This window comes from Pinus tabuliformis, chromosome 9 (genome assembly GCF_031772625.1).
Source record: "Pinus tabuliformis cultivar Carrire ecotype Pingquan chromosome 9, CPIR1, whole genome shotgun sequence".
NCBI lineage: Eukaryota > Viridiplantae > Streptophyta > Pinopsida > Pinales > Pinaceae > Pinus > Pinus tabuliformis.
In genome coordinates, this window is record NC_142307.1 from 396,927,550 (window position 1) to 396,954,070 (window position 26,521).

At 36.2% G+C, this 26,521-nt stretch overlaps 1 protein-coding gene across 2 annotated transcripts; it reads right to left on the reverse strand.

Moving 5' to 3' along the window:
• Positions 1–20,530: 20,530 nt before the first annotated feature.
• Positions 20,531–25,714, reverse strand: LOC149148814 (protein DETOXIFICATION 35-like). 2 transcript variants are annotated; one of them, XM_089437832.1, is made up of 9 exons: positions 25,284–25,713; positions 23,281–23,819; positions 23,066–23,152; positions 22,462–22,518; positions 21,938–22,176; positions 21,366–21,484; positions 21,102–21,188; positions 20,937–21,008; positions 20,531–20,827 (listed from the first exon to the last, which is right to left on the reverse strand). In XM_089437832.1, exons 1-9 carry the CDS (start codon positions 25,587–25,589, stop codon positions 20,783–20,785), a joined length of 1,551 nt encoding a protein of 516 aa, XP_089293958.1. In that variant the 5' UTR covers positions 25,590–25,713; the 3' UTR covers positions 20,531–20,782. The 2 variants fall into 2 exon arrangements, with proteins under 2 accessions (XP_089293958.1, XP_089293959.1); XM_089437833.1 differs by lacking the exon at positions 22,462–22,518 and having other exon boundaries at positions 25,284–25,714.
• Between the last annotated feature and the right edge of the window lie 807 nt (positions 25,715–26,521).

Below are 26,521 nucleotides of genomic sequence, written 5' to 3' on the forward strand. Positions count from 1 at the left end.
GCACACCTGGAGATGTAGTCGATCAAATGTCTATTAGCTTTCCTACTCACGAAGATGTCAAGTTGTTTGTAGACAATAACATCAAGTTATCAAAGGGAGCAGCATCATGAAGAGCAGTTGAAGGCAACATACCAAACAAAGTGAATGCAGTGAACACAGCAAATTCAGTGAACACAACGAATGAAGCAAATACAATGAATGCAACGAATGTAGTGAATGCAAGAGGAAGGTTGTTGACAACACAGAGGCAAAACAAATTTGTAAGATCAAGCAGATCCACTGATGATGAAAGAAAATTTGGAGACTCAGGCTATGAGGTGACAGCACGACATGAAGATCACATGAAGACAGAGAATGGAACGAGGAAGGAGTTGCATGTGCTAAAGTAGCAACTCAAGGAAGAACATGAAGCTGCACAGACAAATGAATGAGTTACAGTAGGAACAAGAACAAAAGTGGGTGCAACATGCACTCACGGATGAATTTGTACCCGTACAAGTTAAAGATCCATCCCAGCAGCTGGCATGGAGTAGACATGGTGAGCAGTGTTGTTGATCACATGCAAGGGATTTAGTAGCATGCATGTCATTGTGTGCACGCATACAATCCAACCCATTTAGCACACTCACCAAGGTGAAGACAAGAAGTAAGTCCAAATGGAGTTAAACATGTACTTCGGAAAGTTCAGGCGCATGACCACCAGCACACACTTGAAGATCAACACGGAGACTATTGTAACGCGCCTTGGCTTCTCCACTACACAGAGCTAGTTCATCTCTTTGGAGGAGCAGGCAGATGTGGCTGTAGCATTCCACTGTTGGGGCTAGCAGGTTTAGATGGATGGATTGTATGATTGGTACTTACACTTATTTATATACTAAGAGCCAACACATTTTCATGCATATGTTGTTATTGTAGTTGGATTTCTTCAGTTGGTTAGCAATATATGTTGTTTAACTTACATAGTTGTGTATGAACTACTTCATATGCAATTATATGAATCTTGTTGCAGATGTTTTGTTGGTTTACCATCACTTTGGACTTTCGACTAATCTTCTTTCCAGCTTATGAAGCATCTTCGCTCGTGTGTTCCCTTCTCAGTTGAGTACTGCTAAAGGTGGACAAGGAGCACACTCGTCTCACCCCCCGTGTGTTAGAACCTCTCATTCACCTTTCTTGACTCACTGCAACGGGCACACCCTTGCTACTAACAGATTTATCTTACTTGCCTCTGTGTGACATCGCGGTCAAGGCATTACATTATGACCCACTACTAGGAATCCTACACCAAATGGTTTGAGGTCTAATTGGGAATTCTTGCCGAGAAGATCCCCTTGACATGTTGGTGGGTCCAACACTGTCAAAATTTTGGCGCTAGAAAGAGGGTGAGATGACAAGCTGAGTCCTCACATCTATCATGACTAACTACCGAGTTTCTCTTTCGGAATGTATGTCTTATGGGAAAAATATCATCATCTTTGAAAAGCTCTCAAATAACTTGTCTCATAAAACATTTGATAGTGGAGGCTACGTATCCTTGGTAAGGCATGCAGTCGGCATTATAGGTTCATGCAAAAGACATGGATTCTTTGGAGAATACATGAGCTGCGCATTGTTCATCTACACGCTTTGAGGGCACCCAATGCACTGTTGTGCCACACTGCCCGAAAAATCTATTCATTCTCTTGCTCATGTGGTCGCAGAGATAGGCCATGCTTTCAATCACTTTAACTATAAAGCACTCAACAAAGAAATTCTAGAATTACGAAAAGCACCCAATGAATCTGTTGAATAGTTTCACACACACTTTTGTAATCTTGCATACGAATTCCCAGAAGATGATATTGATTGGGAATTTCTTGATGGAATATTTGAGTATCTTCTTCACATATCCAAGCCCCACCCAACACACTTCGGTGATGGAGTTGCGCAATCACAGGAAGGCACAGTTGTTGTGACAAGTGACTGTCCGCTTTCACCTTATCAAACATCTCCACCACTGCGGAGTGATGTGGGAGATCATGCACACACCTCAATTGAACTGTCACATCCCCCCACCCCACCTGCTCTTGATATTTGCGCAGATTTGGCTGCAAATCCTATTGGTTGTCACATGGATTCACTCCCTCGACCTCATTCCTCGCGTTCTATTGATCCTCCTGATTGTGCTGTCATGTGTTCTCTCATTCCGGACTCCTCACTTGTTGTGAACAAGGATTAAGCTGTCGATGGAGTTGGTGTTATGCAACCTGCACCATCATTCATTATGTGTGTGTGCGGGAATCTAAAGAAGAGATTATGGTGAAGGATGACTCCCTTCCAGCCGTGCCTTATCCTCTTCATCTTGACATCCCTTGTGATTCTTCCACTGTTGATTTATCCTATGAAAACTCATTTATAGATGCTTCTACTTTCGATCATTCATAGGACACCTCAGATGTAAGTTTGTCATTACAGTGCAGATAGGAGACATCCTCCTTGGAAAATCTATTCAATCTATCATTTATCTCTCTTGAAAACATAGGGGGTGAACATCTTTATTTCTCATCTACCCCTCTACCTGATTCATCAAATCATGAGGATGTCGACAAACATCTTGAATTTTATGATCTTGGTTTTTGTGATCTAACCACTTCCTCATCTGATCATGATGTTGATTCAACCATTGTTAATCTATCCAAGACACTAGTCTACAATGATCTATCTATCAATGAGGGCGAAACCCCCTAGTCTGTCAAGGAACTTCAGCCCGAGATGATGGTTATGTAAGGCCCTCTCTATCCTAAGGTTGGTTTCACTTCTGGTTAGGAAATTGTTTAAACACTCAAGGCTCCTCATCACTCTCTTGTTTGCACTGAAGATCAACCAAACACCTAGATTCCACTTCTTCTACTTGAACTACGTGATCCCATTGCTTATGCATTGGAGGAATCTTACACAGCAAGCACACATGCACAACACAAGTGGTCTACCTTTCTCACGTTTTCTTGCATGTCATAGTCAAGAGAATTCATACACTCAACATATGCATGCAATGAAGCACAACATCATGGCAGCACCACAGAATACATGTCATGCACTTTCACTCATCTTGTTCTATGGTCACTTGTAAGCTCGGAGTGTGTTTGTCTTCATTGTTACATCTTTCTTGTTTGTTGGTTCGCACAAATGTCTTGTTCGTGAACCATGCCTTCACCAACATGGGTCAACTAATGCGTTGGTGGCTACATTGGAAGTATCACTTCACGTGAGATGACCCCTGCGTTGTTAGCTTAGGAGTAGTAGTGTTTGCTTTTGAGTTGTTTCCTTGCATGCTTGTTTGGTTAATTGCTTTGTTTGTTTGTTTGTCTGCTTTCTTGTTTGCTTACTTTCTTTGCTTTCACTTTTGCTTTTGCTCTTGCTTTTCTTTGTTGTTTGTTAGTTCGCTTGTTTTGTTTCATAGGATAGTTTTGCATGAAACCATGTATGATTCTTGAAGCAAGCTGGGTAAAGTACAAGAGGCCTTGTGCTGCTATCATTACTTCTCTATTGGAACAACCTCTTCTGATCTCAATAAGTCGAGATCCCTCTTCTGCCTTTGAAATGAATAAGTGTTATGCATAGTTAAAAAATGAGAAAAAGAAAGTGAAAAAAAAAAATCAAATGAAAAATGAATAAGGTGAAAGAAGAGAAAGGCTTCCTGCATAGGGAGGTGATGCAAGTAACTGCGCCAAGGTACTGACCAGGCTCGTTGGCAACAGAGCCATGCTTATGATCATATGTGACTCCACCGGGGTACTGTCCAGGCCTGCTGGCAGTCGAATAACACCAAAGATGAAACTAAGACTCTTACGACTATATTGTTTTTGCACATATATACCCCTCAACCCCAATCGAAACAACTGGGTTGCCTTGGCTTGGAATGTGTATCAACTGACCAAGAGTTTGGTAGATGCTACATCTTACAATCGGGCTAATGTGAAACCAAGAGGAGTTAAGAACTGAACAATACTTTCGGAGGTGTTAGACTTGCTTTTCTCGAACAAGGTCCATACATAGAGCTGGAGTTCTACCAGTGTGTCGCCAAGTGTTGTAGCGGCTACAACCACCCTTCAAAATTTTTCCTTAACTTTGTTTTGGAGCCTCCCTTCCCACCTTCACAGTAGCTTGTCTCACTTTGTCAAGTCCACAAGCTTCAGTGTTTTTCTTGCACAAAGGCAGCCTGTCTATCACAACTCGATCCATTCCCCTCTTAGGTTGTTCACCCGAAATTGGTCCAGCTGCAGGATGAGCAGCTTCCCCAAGAAAATTATGCATTTATGGAGGGAAACCAACATTCCCTCCAGAAATTGCGTAATCCTGTCTAGCAGCCTGCTAGACTCTGAGATTGCACAATTCTGCCAGTCAACACTCCCAGCAGGGATTGTGCAATTTTCCCCAGCAGGGTTGTTCAGCCTAGAATTTGGGAAAATCTGGGTAGCAGTCAGCTGCTCTGCCCAGAAATTGCGCAAATCTCTTGGGCAGTTAGTGGTATGTCCCTATACTATTAGTGTAACCCCTTATTGTTATTAGTACAACCCCCTTATTATATTGTTGTGCCCATGTAGTCCCCATATTGTTATTATTGTGCCCCATAGAAGCCCACTATTGTTATTATTGTGCCCTTACATTATTATTGTTATGTCAGCTCTGATTACATTATTGCCGAAGAGTTTCTGAACTATATTATGACTCCTTAAACTCCTATATATAGAAAGGAGGTCTTCTCATTTGTATCATCGAATAATTATTCATTTGTGTAATATAAAGGAGGTTTCCCCCTCGAAGAGGCTTATTTCTAAGGCGTTGATCTATCTTTTCTATCTTTTTGTGAGCTGGTTTCATAACATTTGGTATCAGAGCTTTGAATTCTAGGGTTTCACTGCTCCAAACAGTCCATCGTCACATTTTCACTATAGCTTTTTCCCTGTGATGTCTCAGAAGTGAAAAAAACCCATTTGAGACAAAATTGCGCTAAACCTCGGGTCCAAATTTCTAAACTTGTTTCGCTATATTTTTGAAGATATGATATGAGGAAGTTATGGTTTTTGCAAGCTCTAGAATTTCATCTAAAATAGGCCATCATCAAATTTTTGTTATAAAGTTTTCGCTACAAAGTTTCAGAAGCTAAAAAACAACCCATTTGAGAAGAAATCGATCTAAACCTCGAGTCCAAATTTCAGATCTTGGCTTGCTATATTTTCGGATATATGATCTAAGGAAGTTAGGGTGTTTGCAAACTCCCGAATTAAATCCTAATTAGGCGACCTTGGGAAAATCATCATAACTTTCTCTCCGAGCATCAAATTGAAATTTCGTAAGAAGTTATAGAAAAAGGACAAACTGTATTTTGTTTGAGTGTAATTTTCAAAACCTAAGGTTGAAACAGTGCGTCTTACAAGTTCACTCTACTGAGCTAGTCTATAATTAGGTCATTGCGGGAGATTGGGAATAAATCCTTCTTCAAGAATCCAATTGTGATCAGACTTGAGGAGTTAGAAAGAGGAATCAGAGGGATATTGTAGACCAAAATTTCAGAACTTAAAGATCTGAAATTACAGAGTTACAGTCATTTGAAGATCGAGCTCCTAAAATCAAGAAAAAGCGAGATGAGGAAGTTTGATGGCAAGGATCCGATAAATTGGATACTACAGTTGGATAAATTTTTTGATCTACATGGTGTAACACTGTTACAAAAGGTATGTATTGCATCTAATTATTTAGAATCGAATCAATTTTTATGGTATAAATGGCTTTGTTCTCGTAAACCACTTGTCACATGGTCAATTTTCACAGAGGAAATGATAGCACATTATGAGGATACAAAGAGAAACACCTTCTTTAGCCAATTGATCAATCTCAAACAAAAGGGTTCAATGGTACATAACATTGAGGAATTCCAAAAATTGAATATAAGGGTAAATGATATTCCAGAGAAGAAAATGGTTGATGTCTTCATAGGGAATTCAAAGGATAACCTTCAACATGAAGTTCGTCTTTGGGAACCTGATTCATTGGAGAAGGCATTCAGGTTGACAAGAAAAATTGAAAGAGAAATTATGGAAACAAGGAATCCCACCACTTGCGACTATAATTATGGAAGTGTTTTTTCTCCTAATCTTCCACAACCTACAAGGTTTACACCACAACAATTGGAATAAAAAAGAGAAAAAGGGCTTTGTTACAATTGTGATAGCAAATACACTAAAGGTCATAAGTGTGCTGAGAAGAAATTATTTTACATAGATTATGAAAAGGAAGAAGAAAAGGATCAAGAAACATCAAAATAAGAGGATATACACCAAGAACCCACCCCAGAGAAAGAAGAAATGAATCTGACCATAACTTGTAAAGCATTGGAAATAATTACCACTCCTCAATCTCTCAAGATAGAAGGACATATCAAGAAGAAAAAGGTTCAAGAAGTGAAAGATCACATCAAGAAAGAATAAATGAATCTGACCATATCTTGTAATGCATTGGTCGAAATTACCACTCGTCAAACTATCAATATAGAAGGACATATCAAAAAGAAAAATGTTCAAGAAGTGAAAGATCACATCGAGCATCAAGAAATGAATCTAACCATATCTTTTAATGCATTGGAAGAAATTACCACTCCTCAAACTATCAAGATAGAAAGACATATCAAGAAGAAAAAGGTAATAGTGTTGCTTGATTCGGGTAGTACCCATAATTTTATTCATTGTAAGATAGCCAAGGAATTGAATTGCTTTGTATATCCAACACCATAGTGTCAAGTGATGGTTGCAAGTGGAGGAACCATAAATTTCTCTAGAAAGTGCCATAATATCAAGCTATCCATGGGAGAATATGTATTGAATAGCCCAATGCTTTCCATTCCAATGGGTGGTGCTGATGTTTTACTAGGAGTCCATTGGCTATGATCTTTGAGTACGATAGCTTTTAATTTTCAAGAACTTCTCCTAAATTAATTTGTGAAGGAAAGGAAGTTGAATTGAGGGGTGTCGAAGGGAAACCGAGAAAGATAATCAACTCTAACAGCATGACAAAGCTTTGAAATAAAGAACAACGGGGCGTAATTGCACAATTATGTTCATTAGAGGATCCCACATCAAAATCATGTATTTCTCCAAATCTCCAAAATGTTTTGGACAATCATTCCAAGGTATTTGAGACTCCCAAAAGCCTCCCACCTATTCGTGATCATGATCATGCTATTCATTTGATTCCAGGAAGTGTTCCTCCAAACATCATCCCTTACAGATATCCATATGCCCAAAGGAGTGGAAACTCATTCAAAAGTTGTAGAAGATCCCAGTTCAAACAGTATCACAAGAACTTGGATGAAGGATAAATCATATTGGAACCTGAAGCAGTCATAGAATCGAGAAATCGATAGCTACGAAATAGATAAATTTCAAAGTATCTCATTAAGTGGAAGAACTTAGTCATTGAAGATTCCACATTAGAAGACGAGAATTTATACAAAAGAATCAAGAACTACTCAGGCATTGAGGACAATGCTTTTTGAAGGAGAGGGGCATGTTAGGTCCCTATACTACTAGTGTAACCCCTTATTGTTATTAGTATAATCCCCTTATTATATTGTTGAGCCCATGTAGTCCCCATATTTTTATTATTGTGCCCCATAGAAGCCCACTATTGTTATTATTGTGCCCTTACATTATTATTGTTATGTCGGCTCTGATTATATTATGACCCCTAAGACTCCTATATATAGAAAGGAGGTCTTGTCATTTGTACCATCCAATAATTGTTCATTTGTGGAATGTAAATGAGGTTTCCCCCTCGAAGAGCCTTATTTATAAGGCGTTGATCTATCTTTTTAGGTCCCTATACTACTAGTGTAGGGACCTAACAGTCAACCTAGCTCCCAGCCAGAAATGTGCATTCCCTTCAAGCGGTCGAGTAGTCTCTTACATGTGCAACTGAGTTGATCGGTTCCCTTCGGGACCAAGAAAAACTGACTTGCATGCATGGTATGCTTCTCCCAAGGCAGCATGCAAAAGCATCTCCTGTTTTAGGGATCTATATTTAGTAGTTGGAGGTTACATGAAAGGATCATTTCAGAAACCTCCCACCAAGTGTCACTTTCCCTAGATTTGTGGCATGCGCGTCACAACCTCGATGTTATCAAAACTCATCAGTCAGACGCTACAGAGCTCATTCCTCTCATCAACCTTGCAGCTCTGACATCCCATATCACATCTAGGAGCAGTTGGCACATTTAGCTCAGTGGTTTTGGGGTAAGCCTGCTTCCCATGCTTTCTGTTGCATTTCTGTTGCTTTTTATGTTTTCACTAGTATGAGTATTGTTTGCTTGATTTACCTCAAATTTCTTTTAACTATTTTTCACTTTCACTTTGGATAAACTTCATTGTTGATGGTGAAAGTGTTTTCATCTCTGTTTAACCCTTACTGCATCCAAGTTTACTTTTACTGTTTTACTTTTATTGTTCTGTTTTTTCATGTGTCTTCACTTTGACATGAATCTGTATGCTCTGTAACTGTCTTCCCTACTGTTTATCTTCATGCTAGCTGATTTACTTGACTTGGTCTTCAATATGATACACTTTAACCCTAATACACTTTGATTGTTCTTTACTGTGTCCTTTTACCTTCACTGTATATTTTAGGCTTTTACTATCTATTTCAATAGTAAATTCTTTTATTTTTGTGTATATTAGCATCAGGTAGTGGATATAGGTTAAGTACATGCATATTTTGTTCACTTGTCTTGTAACTGTATTCTCTGTCTGGTTGCTCTGTTTTGACTATCAATTCTCTTTGTAGTTGTCTTCTTCTTTGTTTCCTTGTATAATTGTGTTCACCCTCTTAATATAGGTGCTCAATGAGGTTTCCTGTTGATTTCTTGGAGTAAACCAGTTCTGTGACTAGTATCATACTAGTTTATCCAAGGTGTGTTCTTTGGTCAACTACCTGCAAAAAGCAACAATTGTTAAGAAAATAGGGGTTTGCAGTGGAGGCATGCAATGGCTTTCTTTGCAGGGGAATGTGTTGGAAAGGGGTGGTAATGGATTCTTCGATGTAATTGGAGGCGAAATTGAGTTGTAGAGGTTTGGAGTGGCGATGGAGGGTTTCATGGGTTAACACTGTGAAATTGGTGAAAACTGTGAAAAACACAGGTTTTCACGTTATAAGGTTTAATGAGCAGAATTTCGAAATATGGTGCGAAAGTAATTTAAATGAACGGATGGGTGGTTTATCGAAATGGCAGGGAAGTGGTTTTTAAGGGTCATCGCACCGCTTATGAGGCGTGGGCGGTTTTGAGGGAAGGCTGCCCAATTCCATTCATCGGGCGCCACATAGCAGCGGGGGGAATAGTGAAACCGCTCACATCAGGCGGGTAATGGTCGGCTTTCGGAGGCTGCCCGATATAAGTGTCAGCTGTTAGATCAGAAGGAGTCAAATTGTATGGTGATCGGGGGTGTGATTTGATTGAGGAGTTAATGGAGAGGCTCAAGGAGTCATTAATTGCAGGTTAGAGCGGCTTAATGACGTCGGGCGCGATATGATTGGAGGAACATGTTATTAACTAACCACAGTTTGATTAATTAACTCCTTTTTGTTTGGCGGAGGGTTATGGCTCTTAATTAGTGTGATGTCCCTTAATAATAAATAATAAATAATATATTATAATATAATATGAAATAAATGATAAAAAATAGTAATAGTAAATAAATAATAAATAATAATAAATTAATTACATGCACTAAATAAATATAAATAAGAATAAAACAAGAAAGCGGTAAAAATCAAGAAAGCTATCAAAAAGTAAAAACAAAAGAATAAAAGAAGAAAGAAAGTTGCTTGTTGACACATGGAGTGTGTGCATGTGGTTCCCCTTCCAATGGTTTCTCTATTTAATAGATGGTGACGAAGATTAGAGGCATTCCATCATTCCATGATTCCACCATCCATTCTCTTTGGAGAATAATGTTGTGAGACAAAGGATTCCCTGGCAGTAGTACGTTGATTAAGGGCTCGAGGGTGGCCAGCTGTAGCAAGATTTTGTGCAATTGAGCTTGCGGTTGGGTTGAGAGTCGTCCCCAAGACTTTGTTTCAGGTAGCAAAATTCAACTAGCATTCAACTAGCGTTCCACAGATAAGTTGTCTCTCTTCACTCATATTTTTGTAATTTAATGATAAAGTGCTTGTTGATTATAAATTTCTTAATTAATCTAATTAATTATGTGTTGTTATTTCAAGGCTATTACAATAGTGATGATGTATACTTATGATGATGATGATATTTATAGGCATTATGATGTTATGTCGAGGTATATTGACATATTCATTTACTACGTGATGATAGGTATTTAATGTTGAATACTCATGATGGAAATGATATGCATAATGTGGCATAGGAATTATGATGCTATAATATGAGTTTTATTGACATGCAGTTCATTTATTATGTGAAGTCATGATATGTCTTTGATGTAAATATGTTGATGTTATAACTTATGATGGTATTTCATGAGGTGAAGCATGTGATAGTTGCATACAAATTTATGACATGCTTGAGCATGCAGTTTGTTATTATTCATAATGATGAATGTTCCCATGATGACATGCAAGACTTGGCATGTGGATTATTTTTTATGATACAACGATGGTATAGCTAACGCATTGGTTGCATGTTGAGGTGTGATGATTGAGAGGACTCCACAAATGGGCTGAGAGGGCCAGTTTATTTGATGACCTCATGTGAGCCCATATGCACAAGGGAGAATAAGTAACACCATATGGGTTGGGGACAAACTCAATCAACACTACATATGCCAGTGGTTCCTTTGTCTTGTATATCTCTTGATGGATAGCTCTTGAGGGCTATGAGACCATCTTGAGGAGGCCAAGTGCCTGATATTGAAGGCTAGGTGCCTAGTATTGTATTGGGATGTCGAAGTCTAGTAGGTGTGTAAGGACTTCGATGCCTGGGGTTGTTTGTCTTAGTGAGTTGTGGAGGGAGTGGGCCAACCTTGCGAGATGACCGAAGACATTGAGCACTATACCGGATGCCTGCCTTGGGGCCTTGGGGGCAGATGAGGTCTGAGTCAGGCACAAGCCTTGGGGCCAGCCTTGCACTAGGTTACAGACCGAGGAGGCTTATGCCTGATTCCAAAAGTGGGAAAAAGGACAGATATTCCTTGGGATTTCCTGGGTGTTGTGAAATTTTCGATGACTGCTAGTTATACTAGTTCGGCAGAGGGTGTCAGGATTGTTACATGAAGTAATAAATAACAAAGTAAATGTAATGTCCCTTAATAATAAATAATAAATAATATAATATAATATTAAATAAATAATAAACAATAAATAAATAATAGTAATAGTAAATAAATAATAAATTAATTACATGCTCTAAATAAATATAAATAAGAATAAAATAAGAAAGCAGTAAAAATCAGTAAAGCTATCAAAAAGTAAAAACAAAAGAATAAAACAAGAAATAAAGTTGCATGTTGACACATGGAGTGTGTGCATGTGGTTCCCCTTCCAATGGTTGCTCTATTTAATAGATGGTGAGGAAGATTAGAGGCATTCCATCATTCCATGTTTCCACCATCCATTCCCTTGGGAGAATAGTGTTGTGAGACAAAGGATTCCTGGGCAATAGTGCGTTGATTGAGGGCTCGGAGGTGGTCAGTTGTAGCAAGATTTTGTGCAATTGAGCCTACGGTTGGGTGGAGAGTCGTCGCCAAGACTTTGTTGCAGGTAGCAAAATTCAACTAGCATTCAACTAGCGTTCCACAAGTAAGTTGTCTCTCTTCATTCATATTTTTTAATTTAATGATAAAGTGCTTGTTGATTATAAATCGCTTAATTAATCTAATTAATTACGTGTTGTTATTTCTGGGTTGTTACAATTAGTTGCAGATTGACTAATTAATCCATTTTAACTAGTTTAGTTAATAAGGTTTATATTTCAAACCATTGGGGCGGGATATTATCATATGAGATTTAAATAAAATGTATGGGAAAGGGGGTTTCTTTTCAGGAGTTAAATAAATATAATAAAGATTAATGTTAATATGAAGTGAAAGTGGAAAGTGAATGCACTAAGTATAATGTACTGATATTTATTTTAATATCCACATCTACACATCATAAGTTAGGCTAAATGATTTTTGTGGGTTTTTTGTGGGAAAAGGGGTTTTGAGTGTAGGGTTAATTACTTTCCCTAGGTAAATGATGATTTCACTTTAGAAAAAGGGATTTTTTGATGAAATGGATGAATTATGGAGGTGTGAATATTGGTAAATGGGTTTTTAGTACTTAGACCTTTTAAGTTATTGGGCCGAGGGTCCGGTCCCTCCAGAAGTCAGAGAAATGCTCTGAGCCCCTTTAACTTAAGGTTTTAGGTACTTTTGACTTTATTATAGGAAATTAGTAAAATTAAGGGTGAAATGAATGGGGAAATTAATCACTTGACTTTGTGTAAATGCTCAATTTATCATCCATACTTTAGCAACTTGATGATTAAAATAAATGATATGATTTTACCTAATCAATAATCGTAATTCTACTCATCTTACCATTTTTTCTACTCTTTATTAGGGTGCACTTAAGCTGGAAAACCCTTATCAAAACATTTTTCTTCTCTTTTACAATAGAAATCTATCCAAGTCTATCCTTATTACATCCAAGGGCTCAGATTAAACTGTTGAGCTCCTTTTATTTATTCTACCTATCTACTTATCTATCAAGATTAAATAGTTTGGTCAGATTTTATTCTCTATCTCTCAGCATGAAATTCAAAACATGGAATAACCAATATTAAACTATTTGATTACCATGGATTGTGGCATGAATAACAAGTTGCACACAATCATTATTATGCAGAAAAGTAAATAGTAGTGGCATCTGGACTTGCACACTTTCATGGTCTTTTTGCTTTTTTCTTCCTTCTGGTTCATTTTTCATCTTTATTTACCTTCTTCATTCCTTTTTTCTTTTGATTTTTCTTTTAGGACATATCCTCTTTACATTTTTTAATGTTTTTGAGTTTTTGAATATGGAAAACATTTGCAGAAAGCAAAGGTATGTACATATTATAGATTTAATCTCAGCCATTCATAAATTATGACTCCTATTGGTATAGGAACCTAACAGTGGCTCCACTTAGGGATGGAATTTCCTGGTGAAATGTCAAGAACTAGTAGATCAATAGCCTTCTGAAATACTATGATTTTACTCTGCAACTTTTCCTTTTGCTTTGCGGCTTTATTGATACTTATGACAGTGAAAGTTTTGAAGCTTAGGGCCTTCTCTTCGGGGTTCAACTCCAAAATTTTCCCATCCAATTCACACTCTGAAATCATAAATGATGTAAGGGCCTTTCCATAGGAAGTCAAGCTTCCCATGTTTACCTTTATCGTCCCTTCTTAAATCCCACTTGAGCACCTTGTCACTTAGGTAGGAATCTTTAGCCTTGGTCCTTTTATCAAAATTCTTTTTGACCTTTGCCTGCACAACTTGAGACCTGATCTGAAACTAAAAGGTGCTGCAACCTTCAAACCAAATTAGTAAATCATCAAGACCTTGGGGCTTTTTGCTTGGATTCAAATCTTCTATGATTTATTTCATAATCTACTGAAAACTGAATTAAATCAAACTGAAATGCTACCTACTCTATATCATTGAAAATCAGGCTGGCTTAAATAATACAAAAATTCCAATGAAGACAGTCAAGCAACTGTAGAAACAAATGGACTACTTGACGAATTATCAGTAAAACAGAAGCATAATTTGATCATGTACCCATATAATCAAAACTGTGATATATAAAGGCCACTGCTGATGTATTTGGTCCTCATAGAGAAAACATGTTAAAGAACTTGAGCTAAGAAGAACCTCCATATAATCTATTATAGGATCAACAAAATCATAAAGTATGATAGTTTCTTCTAGGCCTTCAATGTCTAATTGATCCTTTGTATCCTCAATATTAAAACCTGAAACTACTTCTTCAGTCTTGCTCTTGAAAGCATAATCATCCTCAATCTACAAATCAAAAGGCAGTACAATTTCTTCTTGGTTTGGAGAAGGAAGATTTTGTAAGAATTCTTTAGGATCTTGGAAATTATATGACTAAATTTGAGAATGCAAAAGTTTAATTTCATTTTCATATTTTTCAACAACTAACTTAAGAAGACACATTTTAGTTTCATGAGAGTGTTTTTTTGATTTGACAATTATAAACACAACTCTTAAAAAAGCTTCATCAAGCTGAAATTTTGATAACTCATCCTTGAATTCATTTAAAATTTAATGAAGTAAAAGATTTTCCACAAACCCCGTCATCCTGTATCACTAATAATGCTTTGGAATATGGATTATTTGGTTGTAGAATTGCTCTGAAATTTGAAGCTCTAGATCTTTGAACAATGGAGTCTTGATTATTTGAGGCTTCTTGATTGAAAAATGATCATCAAATGAGTCAGAAGAATGATGCTCAAATGTGCAAGGAAATTTTATATTTACAATTTTCAAAAGAAAATAATTAAACATTAATCTAAGATATTCTCTAACATACTATGTACATTGAAAAACTTTCTTGATGAGAAAGAACATAATGTCTTGGATAATAATCCAAGTTAAAAGCCTGATCTTTTCATGTAGTTCTTTCAGGTTCATTCCTCCAGTGGAGTCTTGATTGTGGAATTGATTTGGAGTCACCAGGTGGATGATTTTAACCTTTGTGTGTTTGATCACTATCCACCATCATAGATCAGATCTAAGCCTGTAAAACAATTCTGAAGAAAATTTTAGTTCTCCGGAAGCTAGATTTCGAGCTTTTTCTAATTATTTTGCTTTTTTATGATTTTTTTTGAAATAACTTCTAATAACCCTTTAAGATGCTTATGAATAAAAATTTGAATTCCTCAAAGGTTTATTGAAACTAAGGGTTTTGATTCCCCAGTATGGTCGCCACTATGTTATCACTCATATTTTCCTTTGAAGTTATTTGAAAGAATGAAAGGATCCAAGGTAACTACAAACCAATCTTTTAAGTGTAGATTCTAGCCAATCTGCACTCAAAGAGGGCTCTCTCTTTATGATTTAGCTTTGTTTCGCTATGATATTAGGCTAGCTATTAAGGCTTAAGGAATTTGCTTTGATTTGTGTGGTGGAATTAAGGAAATAGATGGGTAGAACAAGAATTCAGGCCATTGGGCTATGGAGTCAAGTAGGAAAGGTTCAACTGGATTTGATTACTAACTAAGGTAAGAGTTCACAAGGCAAGATAGCATGAAGAGGACAAATTTGAAGGTTCCAAAATATGGAGATCTTAACCAGGGCTAAGGGAAATGAAGAATCCTTAACAGGGATTAAGATGAAGAAGGGAAGTTTGACAAATAGCAAGGGCAATTAAGAATCCTATACTAGGGCCAAAGGGAAGACTAATTACAGAAGTAAGGGAGCAATGAAGAATTCCCAGACTTAAGAAATTTTTAGCAGAAAACATTAAACAAGAAAACCAGTCAACACAGAGAGCTCTTAAGCTAATTCTAATGATATCACTCCTCGTTTGCTTGTAAAATTTATAAGAAACATATATGATATTTTATAACATAAAGGAGAACAATAATTAAACTCGAACAAATGATACTTATTTGTTTCCCATAGTGCACATGAATCGAGTGAAATGTCCTCAGCTTTATTCAATCCAGCAAAACCAGTCCAGTCTTGATTAGAATAGCCCCTCTAGCTCCAAACAAAAAGTCTACACAAAATGCTTTTTAATCCACCCTAAACACTTCAAATGAAGAAGAATTTATACCAATTCTAAACCAAAATATCTTGAAGAAATATAAAGATTGGTTTTACAAATATCTCAAATTGTTTTACATTAATAGAACTTAAATAAAGGAAATTCAAAACTAATGAATCTATTGGGCACTATTCTTATGGATTTATGGTGACAAAGAAGAGAAAGTCAAATTTGATAGCAACTCTTAATTGATGACGAGGCATCCCAGTCATTAACTGCTTCCTTCCTTTGTGCATTCTGCCCCAGAAATTCTGTAAACTTACAGTCCAATGATATGCTTTTAAATCTCAATCCGAGCTATATATGTAAAACTTGAAGGAGGTTATTGTAGATAAGAATTTTTTTGAGATAAAAACCTCTCAGTTTCCCAAAATTTAGCTCCATCTTTTCATTCTCTGCAAAAAGATATAAAAAACAGGACTTTGCACAAACTAAAAAATAGGTTGTGAAGACATGCACTTATCTCACTTTTGGTGATACCTGTATGAAAAGTGAGATAGGTTTCCATATATTTGCCTGTCAGGAACAAAAACCTCCTCCCGTTTATCAAAATACTTTTTGGATGGGTCACAATAGTTTCTGCAAAACTATGACTTAAACAGGAAATTTATGAAGAATGTACCATTTCTGCTTTTATTTCATCTTTTAACCTCAAATTTCTTTTAACTGTTTTTCACTTTTACTTTGGATAAACTTCATTGTTGATAGTGAAAGTGTTTTCATCTCTGTTTAACCCTTACTGCATCCAAGTTTACTTTTACTGTTTTACTTTTACCATTCTGTTTTTTCATCTGTCTTCACTTTGACATGAATCTGTATGCTTTGTAACTGTCTTCCCTGCTATTTATCTTCATGCTAGCTGATATACTTGACTTTGTCTTCAATATGATACTCTTTAACCCTGATACACTTTGACTGTTCTTTACTATGTCCTTTTACCTTCACTATATATTTTAGGTTTTTACTATCTATTTCAATAGTAAATTCTTTTATTTTTGTGTATATCAGTATCAGGTAGTGGATATAGGTTAAGTACATGCATATTTTGTTCACTTGTCTTGTAACTGTATTCTTTGTCTGGTTGCTCTGTTTTGATTGTTAATGCTCTTTGTAGTTGTCTTCTTCTTTGTTTCCTTGTATAATTGTGTTCGCCCTCTTAATATAGGTGTTGAATGAGGTTTCCTATTGATTTTTTGGAGTAAACCAGTTTTGTGACTAGTATCAGACTGGTCTATCCAAGGTGTGTTTTTTAGCTGAGTACCTACAAAAAGTAGCAATAATTAAGAAAATAGGGTTTGTAGTGCAGGCATGCAATGCCTTTCTTTGCAGAGGAATGCGTTGGAAATGGGCGGCAATGGATTCTTGGACATAATTGGAGGCGAAATCGAGTCACAGAGGTTCGAAGTGGTGATGGAGGGTTTCATGGGTTAGCACTGTGAAACTAGTGAAAACTGTGAGAAACACAGGTTTTCACGTTATAAGGTTTAACGGGAAAATTTTCGAAATATGGTGCGAACGGGCAGTTTATCGAAATGGTGGGGAAGTGGTTTTGAAGGGTCATGGCACCGCTTATGAGGCATGGGCAGTTTTGAGGAAGGCCGTCCGATGCCATTCATCGGGCGCCACGTAGCAGCGAGGGGAATAGTGAAACAGCTCACATCAGGTAGGTAAAGGTCGGCTTTTGGAGGCTTCCCGATATAAGCGTCAGCCGTTAGATCTGAAGGAGTCATATCGTACGGCGATCGGGGTGTGATTTGATCGGGGAGTTAATGGAGGGTCCCAACGGGTCATTGATTGTGGGTTAGAGCGACTTAATGACATCGGGGGCGATATGATTGGAGGAACAGGTTGATTAATTAACTCCTTTTTGTTTGGTGGAGGTTTATGGCTCTTAATTAGTCGCGGATCGACTAATTAATCCATTTTAACTAGTTTAGTTAATAAGGTTTATATTTCAAACCATCGAGGCGAGATATTATCATATGGGAATTAAATAAAACATACGAGAAAGGGGGTTCCTTTTCGGGAGTTAAATAAATATAATAAAGATTAATGTTAATATGAAGTGAAAGTGGAAAGTGAATATGCTAAGTATAATGTACTGATATTTATTTTAATATTCACATCTACACATCATAACTTAGGCTAAATGATTTTTGTGGGGGTTTTGTGGAAAAATGGGTTTTTAGCATAGAGTTAATTACTTTCCCTAGGTAAATGATGATTTCACTTTAAAAAATGGATTTTTAGATGAAATGGATGAATTATGGAGGAGTGAATATTGGTAAAGGGGTTTTTAGTACTTAGACCTTTTAAGTTATTGCGCGAGGGTTTGGTCCCTCCAGAAGTCAGAGAAATGCTCTGAGCCCCTTTAACTTAAGGTTTTAGGTAATTTTGACTTTATTATGGGAAATTAGTAAAATTAAGGGTGAAATGAATGGGGAAATTAATCACTTGACTTTGTGTAAATGCTCAATTTATCATCCATACTTTAGCAACTTGATGATGAAAGTAAATGATATGATTTTACCTAATCAATCATCATAATTCTACAACCATGCAACTACTTACCCATCTACTCATCCAAACATTTTTTCTACTCTTTATTAGGGTGCACTTAAGCTGGCAAACCCTTATCAAAACATTTTTATTCTCTTTTACAATAGAAATCTATCCTTATTACATCTAAGGGCTCAGATTAAACTGTTGAGCTCCTTTTATTTATTCTACCTACCTATTTATTTGCCAAGATTAAATAGTTTGGTCAGATTTTATTCACTATCTCTAAGCATGAAATTCAAAACATGGAATAACCAAAATTAAACTGTTTGATTACCATGGATTGTGGCATGAATAACAAGTTGCACACAATCATTATTATGCAGAAAAGTAAATAGTAGTGGCATGTGGACTTGCACACTTTCATGGTCTTTTTATTTTTTTTCCTTCGGGTTCATTTTTAATCTTTTTTGACCTTTTTCATTCTTTTTGTCGTTTGATTTTTCTTCTAGGACATACCCTCTTTACATTTTTTTAATTTTTTGAGTTTTTGAATATGGAAAAACATTTGCAGAAAGCAAAGGTATGTACATTTTACAGATTTAATCTCAGCCATTCATAAATTATGACTGCTATTGGTATAGGAACCTAACAGGATAAATCTGGTTTAAAGAATCTAGTGACATTTAGTTTGGCCAACTATTGTCACGAGTGTGAGTCTATGTTGGTAGTGGCCATTTCAACAATAGACATATTTATTTGTAGGAATTATGGATTACTAGATACGATGAAGGCATGACACTGGAGATGGCATCAAAATATAATGATTGGAGCAACATTAGCAATTAAAGGATGATGGACAGCCAAGTTAAAATTTGTGTGAGTTTGTGGAATAGACTCATGATGATGGTGTATTATGTGTCACATACATTTATTAGTGAGAAAGTCTAGGACGTTTTGTAGCGGTGTTTGTAAAGTATGTACCTAGTAACTCTAGGAGTTGGAATGTGTAATGTAACCCTGATGAGGCATGTATACCCCCATGAAGTTTGTAGTAATCTTGAAACCAATTTGGAAATGTAGGTTTACGATAAGCCGAAAGCCGCTTTGCAGTGTAGGTTTGTGGTAAACCAGAAACTACGTGCGAGAGTGAAGTGGATAGGGATTCCTGTAGGCATTATTTAGGGTTAGCTGACAAAACCATGGGCGTGGTTTAGGGTAAGCCGATAAAACCTAGAGCATGGTTATGGGTAATCTGAGAAAACCCATGATGACAATGATGGAGGGGGATTTGTAGGTATAGGTATAGGTATGGAGATATTAGTTGATTGAACCATGTACACAAAGGACATCTAGTTGACTGGCGGTTGCAGCAGTTGGTACTCGTGCATTCGGGTAGATGTTTGTTCCTTTATATGGACGTCGACATATCTTTTAATCATGTTGGTAAACCCGAGATCAAAACTAGGCTTTGCTAATTGAGATCGAGACAAGTAGTCATTAAGAGGGTGACTTGGAAAATATAATTCCTACTTGTCCAAGTTAACTTAATTACAAATTCTTTAACATTAGGGAAATTTGAGATTCATTCTTATTTCAATTCTCAATTTCAAAAGTATTCCAATATAGACTAAACAAAAATGATCCTTATTCTGCCTTCTGAACAAGAACGTATTTTGATAACATGTTGAAGGTCTTGAACATTTGCAACAAAACAGGCTCCAATTCCAAAAAGGGAAACCACTTTTACACAGTTCATGCACAACTCATAGACTTGAAATTAATATCACTTAGTTCAAGAAGCATAACACTAGTGTGGTGAAGAGATAGGGATTCGGTTCATTATGTGAGAGTGAACAATGACACAATATGAAGAACAAAAGGGTTACAATGATGCATCAAATTATGGAAGACAAAACATATGCACACCAATTAACCAGTCGAGGTCGTGTGAATTATTCACAAAAGGTACAATAGATACATGCTCCCTAGAAGGGCATAACATGTAGAATTCATTCAATCGGGTTAACCCAAAAAGGCAAATTGTCCATCGAACTATTAATTGCACCATTACATAGAGAGCATTCTTGCAAAATTTCTAAATATTAATATTACACCGGTTTTACAGCGAAAGAGATAGAGTTATAAATATACTGAAATATCTTATCCAATATATGACCTTGATTAATATATCACTTTAATTGGGGCAGGGAATTAAACAATAATTTCATATCAAAAATATTTTAATAAAGTATCCCATCCTTGTCTATCAAGACCCAATAAACAATACAATTACAAATATCCCGACCGAAACAATATATTTTAAATGCATTATATTTGCCCCGGGTGGTGGAGATGGTTCGTTTTTATCTGATTGAATAATGCTCCCAAACTTTAGTCAAAATTTTAAAAGATAAATCCAAAAGTATTATGTCAGATATTATTGATTCTCTTTAAAGTTTAAACATGTGAAGACTGACTGTTCCTTTCACTGCTATTTGTTTCCTGCAACCAATTGGAAGACGGTTAGAGTGAAAACTAAAATAAAGCAAAAGCGATTAAAATAGCCAATGAACTGTTACTTCAATGCAATAATCATTCTACTGTTTCTTACATCAACTGAGCTATGTTTGAGAACCTCAACTGAACCACCCCATATCTTGATACGGTCCTCGGCAGCAGAGGCCTGCATTCATGGAGACCGAGAATTAAAATGTCAGACCACGAACAAATACAACATATATACAATTATTCCACTGACTATAAAATAAAAACGCACCTCTTTCTGCCAATTTGTAAAATATACCATTAGTAAAAGAATAAAGGTCTGCAATGCAGTTCCACCAATCATACCACTCCAAATGCCCTGTTCCCTCATTTTAAGATCAAATTTGCACAACAAATAGATGACTCAACAATTTATTGCTTTCACCATAAGCAATGCTAACCAAAAATGATCAAATCCATGGTTTACGATTGAAAAAACATAATGAAGAATAATGGATAAATTATGAAATAAAAAACAAGGTACTGCCTAGTGTACCTTTACTCCAAGGTCGAACTTATAGCCTAGAAGTAGACCGACTGGTACACCAATAACATAATAGCATCCTAAGTTTATGTAAGCTATCAAAGCTTGCCACCCTCCACCCACAGCCACACCTGATACGTTTACACAGGAAAACAAAGTATCCAGATCCTAAAACACCATGTTTGAAAATCAATTCTAAAAGCATCACGTCAGAAACTCATAGAGTGGAGTATTCATTGATTTGACTTAAATTACAATTACAAATATAGCAAAAGGATGATTTGGAGGATGTTTTGGGTTATCAAGATCACTATGACTAGATGGAAAATTCATAAATGAGACATCCCAAATTAAACAGGGAATCAAATATATTAAAATTTAGGTAAGTGACTAATAGTCATGGCATTAGGTTATAAATCTTGAACTTTTTGTGGAGAATTTTGGGTAAAAATTCTATACATAGTTTTATTTGAAAATCCTTAGTTGTGGAAATCTTCACTCTTTTATCCTGAATTTTAAAGACTTCAATGAAAACCAAATATATTAGATTTAAAATTGAATATAAATCATATAAAAAATAGTACCTGACAAAACAGGTTGTACACTGTTTAGAAGCATTGTCACTGCAAGAAAACTTGCTAATTTAGCTACTGCAGCTATGACCACCTTGCTGTCAGTAAAAAGAATAGCGAATTTGTCCTTCATAATAATAACAATAACCATGCAAATAATGCCAATCAATAGTGATGTTGCAACCACAACCATAATGGAGAATTTTGTAGCTCTTGGATGGCCAGCCCCTAGTTCATTGGACACTCTCACACTGCAGAAGATATTTCTATTACAGTCAATATAAGATCGAACCTCCAAAAATTAAAAAGCAGAATATACCTTTGAAAAAAATTAAAATTAAAAATACTGCTAACAATGTACTTCCAAAGGCTGAACATTTGTCCTGTATCTTAAATCTTTTTGGTATTGTATTTACATAAGTATGCATACCATAACATGTGGAGGTGTTGCTTGAAGAGAAACATAGGTGGAATTAATAATTGCTGTATGAAAAAAATTGTAAAAACAGTTTATGGAACTAAAACAGTTATCATACCTAATTGCAGCATTCATTCCAATGAAAAGCATTGCTTCCCATCCATTCAAATTCATGCTGAAATAAAAATGTTTAGAAATACTTAAAAGGCAGACAGCAACAGTCGTAGTTGAGAAGAATAACTTAAAACTATATAAAACTGAGCAGAAAGAAACTTGTATCAGCTTGACTAACGTGCTCAAAACCTCTTTCATACCTATGGCTCAACCTTCTGTTGAGACACTTAAAGGTTAGACTAATTGGCATTTGGTAACCATATGCACACCCACTGGTTTGGTATCTATCATTTAATGGGAGATATTTGCACAACTTATGGAAATTTTTCCTTTCTGGAATGGCTCTGAGGGAAAAGAAACCATGCATAATCACCAAGACCATGCAAGAATATGGCTCAATGAACAAGTGCATAGGGTGGTTTTAAATCCCGATTCTCGTCCGTTGAACACAGAGAGCTGGAGCATTTTCCAAATCTTTTCTCGAGATTGTTTAGTCGATAAAGTTCTATAGAAAATCAATTGAGCTCATTAGTCAAACCTCTTTGTGCCCCCAAAAGAAGGCAAGCCCCACCAGTCCAGATATAGGAGGTAGGAGACAGACTGCTTACCAAATGGAGATAGAGTCCACTGCAATCTCTGCATTCTTTAGGTGGCCAGTCAAAATAATTAGTGTCATAAAATACCAGACCTCCAAGCTGAAATGATCATCAATCGATATATTAGAAAAGAAGAAGGAATCAAATTTCAAATGACATTTCCATAATGAATGTGAGAATATTGGGAATATGAAGCCCAATTTAACTACTTAAATCCTGCTACTAACCATAACATAACTGCAGAAGCTAAAGAGAGCCGAACAAATGCCCACAGCTCATAAAAAGCCAGCAAAGATAATCCAGTCCAAGCACCAGGACACCAACGAACTGCATAAACTAACTGAAAAATAACAATTATCCACCAGGTTATATTCAGTGTTAAAGCTGCTCCCACCAATCCCCAACCGAGTTTGTATATGCACAGCCAGCTAAGGAAAACGTGAACTATCAGCCCAATTGCAGAAATCCAAGTCATCACCATGACTTTGCTCTGAGATTGAAGAAACTTCTGAATAGGAAAATTAATAGCAAAAGCAAAAAGCTGTGGAAGCATCCAAATGGCAAATAACCCAGCAAGATCAGAAATATCATCAGCTTGTCCCAACAGCTTCAAAATGGGCGTAGAAAAAATGTAAATTGGAGTCAACAACACTGCAGTTACAGTCAAAATGATCCAGGATCGTTGCATAAACACTCCAAGCATGTGAATCTGACCTGCTCCAAATGCTTGGCCACAGAGTGTCTCCAATGCACTCCCCATTCCAAGCTACAAAGCAGATAGCCCATGCTCAGAGACATTACAAGGCGAACCACATTTAAACATTCTGCTTGAAAGACAAAAGATTTCAAACATTATCCATTCCTTTCCTTTGACTACTCCGTTGCTCTATCCAAAGGCAGGGAGTAGAAGGTTAATATAATCTCTTTCAAAATCCAACGTATGATCAGTTAAGTTCAGATGTTACATGATTTGGCGGCCATCATTGAGACTTATGTTTTATCATAACATTGTCTTGGTTGTGTATTTCTATTTCCACTAAGGTTCACCATTTATATAAAAAATAAATAGAAAGAAACTATATACTCTTCATTACCTGCACCATTAGATGTGTAAAATTTTATCTCACCCATATACTGTATACTATCAATTTTGTTAGCTATATACTATCTGTGATATTGTTTTATGTTTGATTAATGTTATATCATGTATGGGAAATCCATGGATTTATGATAGAAGGAATTTAAAGTTCAAAGTCACATCATTCACCCTATTTGTCAACCACAAGTTCACAATGTTATCTACAAAACTCCATGTTTTTCATTGTAATGAAGCTCGGAGATTCTATTAAAGTTATGGTAACAATTAATATAGTCATATAAATTAAAAAACTATAAATATAGTCATAAAGTTTTCATTAATGTTCTTAAACTGATTCAACTAAAAAAACTATAAATATAACTATAAATATAGTCATAAAGTTTTCATTAGTTTTTTCATTAATCTTCTTGAACTGATTCAACTACAAATTCCAAGAATATCCCAGAATTTGGCAAATAACAACAGCCGGATCAAGCTAAGTGAAAAATAACAACAGCCGGATCAAACAATTCACTTAGCGGTTATCTATAGATTTTTAAAATATTCCTGGACTCTAGGATAGGAATTAGGATTCCCCATAGAGACCCACAATACAGCAAAAGGGAATTAGGATTCCCCATAGAGACCCACAATACAGCAAAACGTATTCAAATTCATTGATTCCGGTGACTGACATCTTGATTCTGGAGACTGACATCTTGATTCAGGGAAACTTTTATAGACATGTATATACTCTGGAAATCTTGATTCTGGCAACTGACATCTTGATTCAGGAAAACTTTTATGGACTGTATCGTATGTACTCTGTTAAACTTTTATATATAACAACTTTCGCGAAGAATATATAAGTCTATTCTTATAAAAAAGAATCATTGCTACAGAGAACTAAAGATATTTGCCTTCTGAATTCTCGTTACAGAGAGTTATTTTTTGACAGCTAAAACATTTAAAGCATACATCAATAAAAGATACGATGAACCCATAAACTGACTGGTATGAGTTCATCATTCATTATAAAATAAATCTTTTTGGGTGGGGATGTATTTTGTAAGACAACTATTTATCAGTCTTCAGATAGCATAACTCACATTCTAAAACATTAACCAAGTAGATTTTGAATACAGTACTCACCATAAATCCAAATGTGAATCCTCCTATCACTGTGATTCCTATAGAAACAGCAGCTAATTGAAGGCTGCCCAGATGGCCTGCAAAGATCTGTGTAACGGACCCGATTGCATATTGGCATAGTATGGTGAGGATAGCAGGCCCTCCAATACCCCACAGCTTTTTGGATTCAATCCAACTCTCCTTTGCAAACTGTGAGAATGTCGAAAATGGAGGTAAGTCTGTGGTTCTCACAGTCCCTTGTCTTTGGTTTTCTCGTCTTTGGTTTTCTTGTTCAGTATCGAGCAAGGGAGAGTTGAGAGAATCCATGGGAACTCACCTTCGCTGTTCATGTATAAGATAGAGAGCACCTGACCATATTTTTATATAACTATAGGTGGTCCATCTGTACATAACAGCAGTGAATTGAAAAAGGTTGGATATGTTGAATCTAAATTTTAAGTCTAATAATATATATAATATTTTATATCTCAATGTTAAATGTATAATGTTTATTTGGTAGGTAGGTAAAATTATTAACAATTAAGATCAATATGATAGCATATCATATCTTAAAATCTGAATGTGTCAAGCTAGTATCACATGCACTTTGAAAGTGATATCTGGCTAAGTTTTATCAAAAATTGTCATAGATCTAATAATTTAAATATATCAACCTATAAATACGTTATAAAATCATATATCAAGGAATTTTATAAATAAAAATAATGGACATTCATGTCATGGAATCCCATAGCTGTAGCCCTGAACTTTGCATCTTAGTGAGAAGGGGAGCTGGTTTGGAATCCCATAGCTGTAGCCCTGAACTTTACATCTTAGTGAGAAGGGGAGCTGGTTTGTCACATATGCTTTGAAAGGTGGTTTTCTGACAGTGACGTTATTGGACGCCATCCCTTAGAGCTTGAATTCGAAGACTGAGTGAAAAGGGACCTGGTCAATCTTTTTGTCATATGTAGTTTGAATGGTTGTTTATGCACTGCATGAAGTGGTTAGGTGCCATGAGAATCACGCCGTAGAAGTTTCCTTAACAAAGAATATAATAGACTGGAAGTTTCCTTAACATAGAATATAATAGGCTGTAAGTTTCCTTAACATAGAATATACAATATAGTGGGATACAATTCATGTCCAGTTGTTTATGCCAGGTATCCGTTGGGGTTTGTCTTTATTTCTTCCTTTTTGTCGATAGATTTGTAATTGCCATGCGAACTCCAATGAAGGGATGTCTTTTGGTTTTTCCA

Excerpts from the sequence above, each read along its gene's own strand:
- LOC149148814 (XM_089437832.1), bottom strand. The coding sequence starts at position 25,589 with ATGGATTCTCTCAACTCTCCCTTGCTCGATACTGAACAAGAAAACCAA. Across the intron at positions 23,153-23,280 it reads GCTTCTGCAGTTATGTTATG|CTTGGAGGTCTGGTATTTTA; the intron begins GTTAGTAGCAGG and ends TGATCATTTCAG. Across the intron at positions 22,177-22,461 it reads GGAATGAATGCTGCAATTAG|TGTGAGAGTGTCCAATGAAC; the intron begins GTATGATAACTG and ends TATCTTCTGCAG.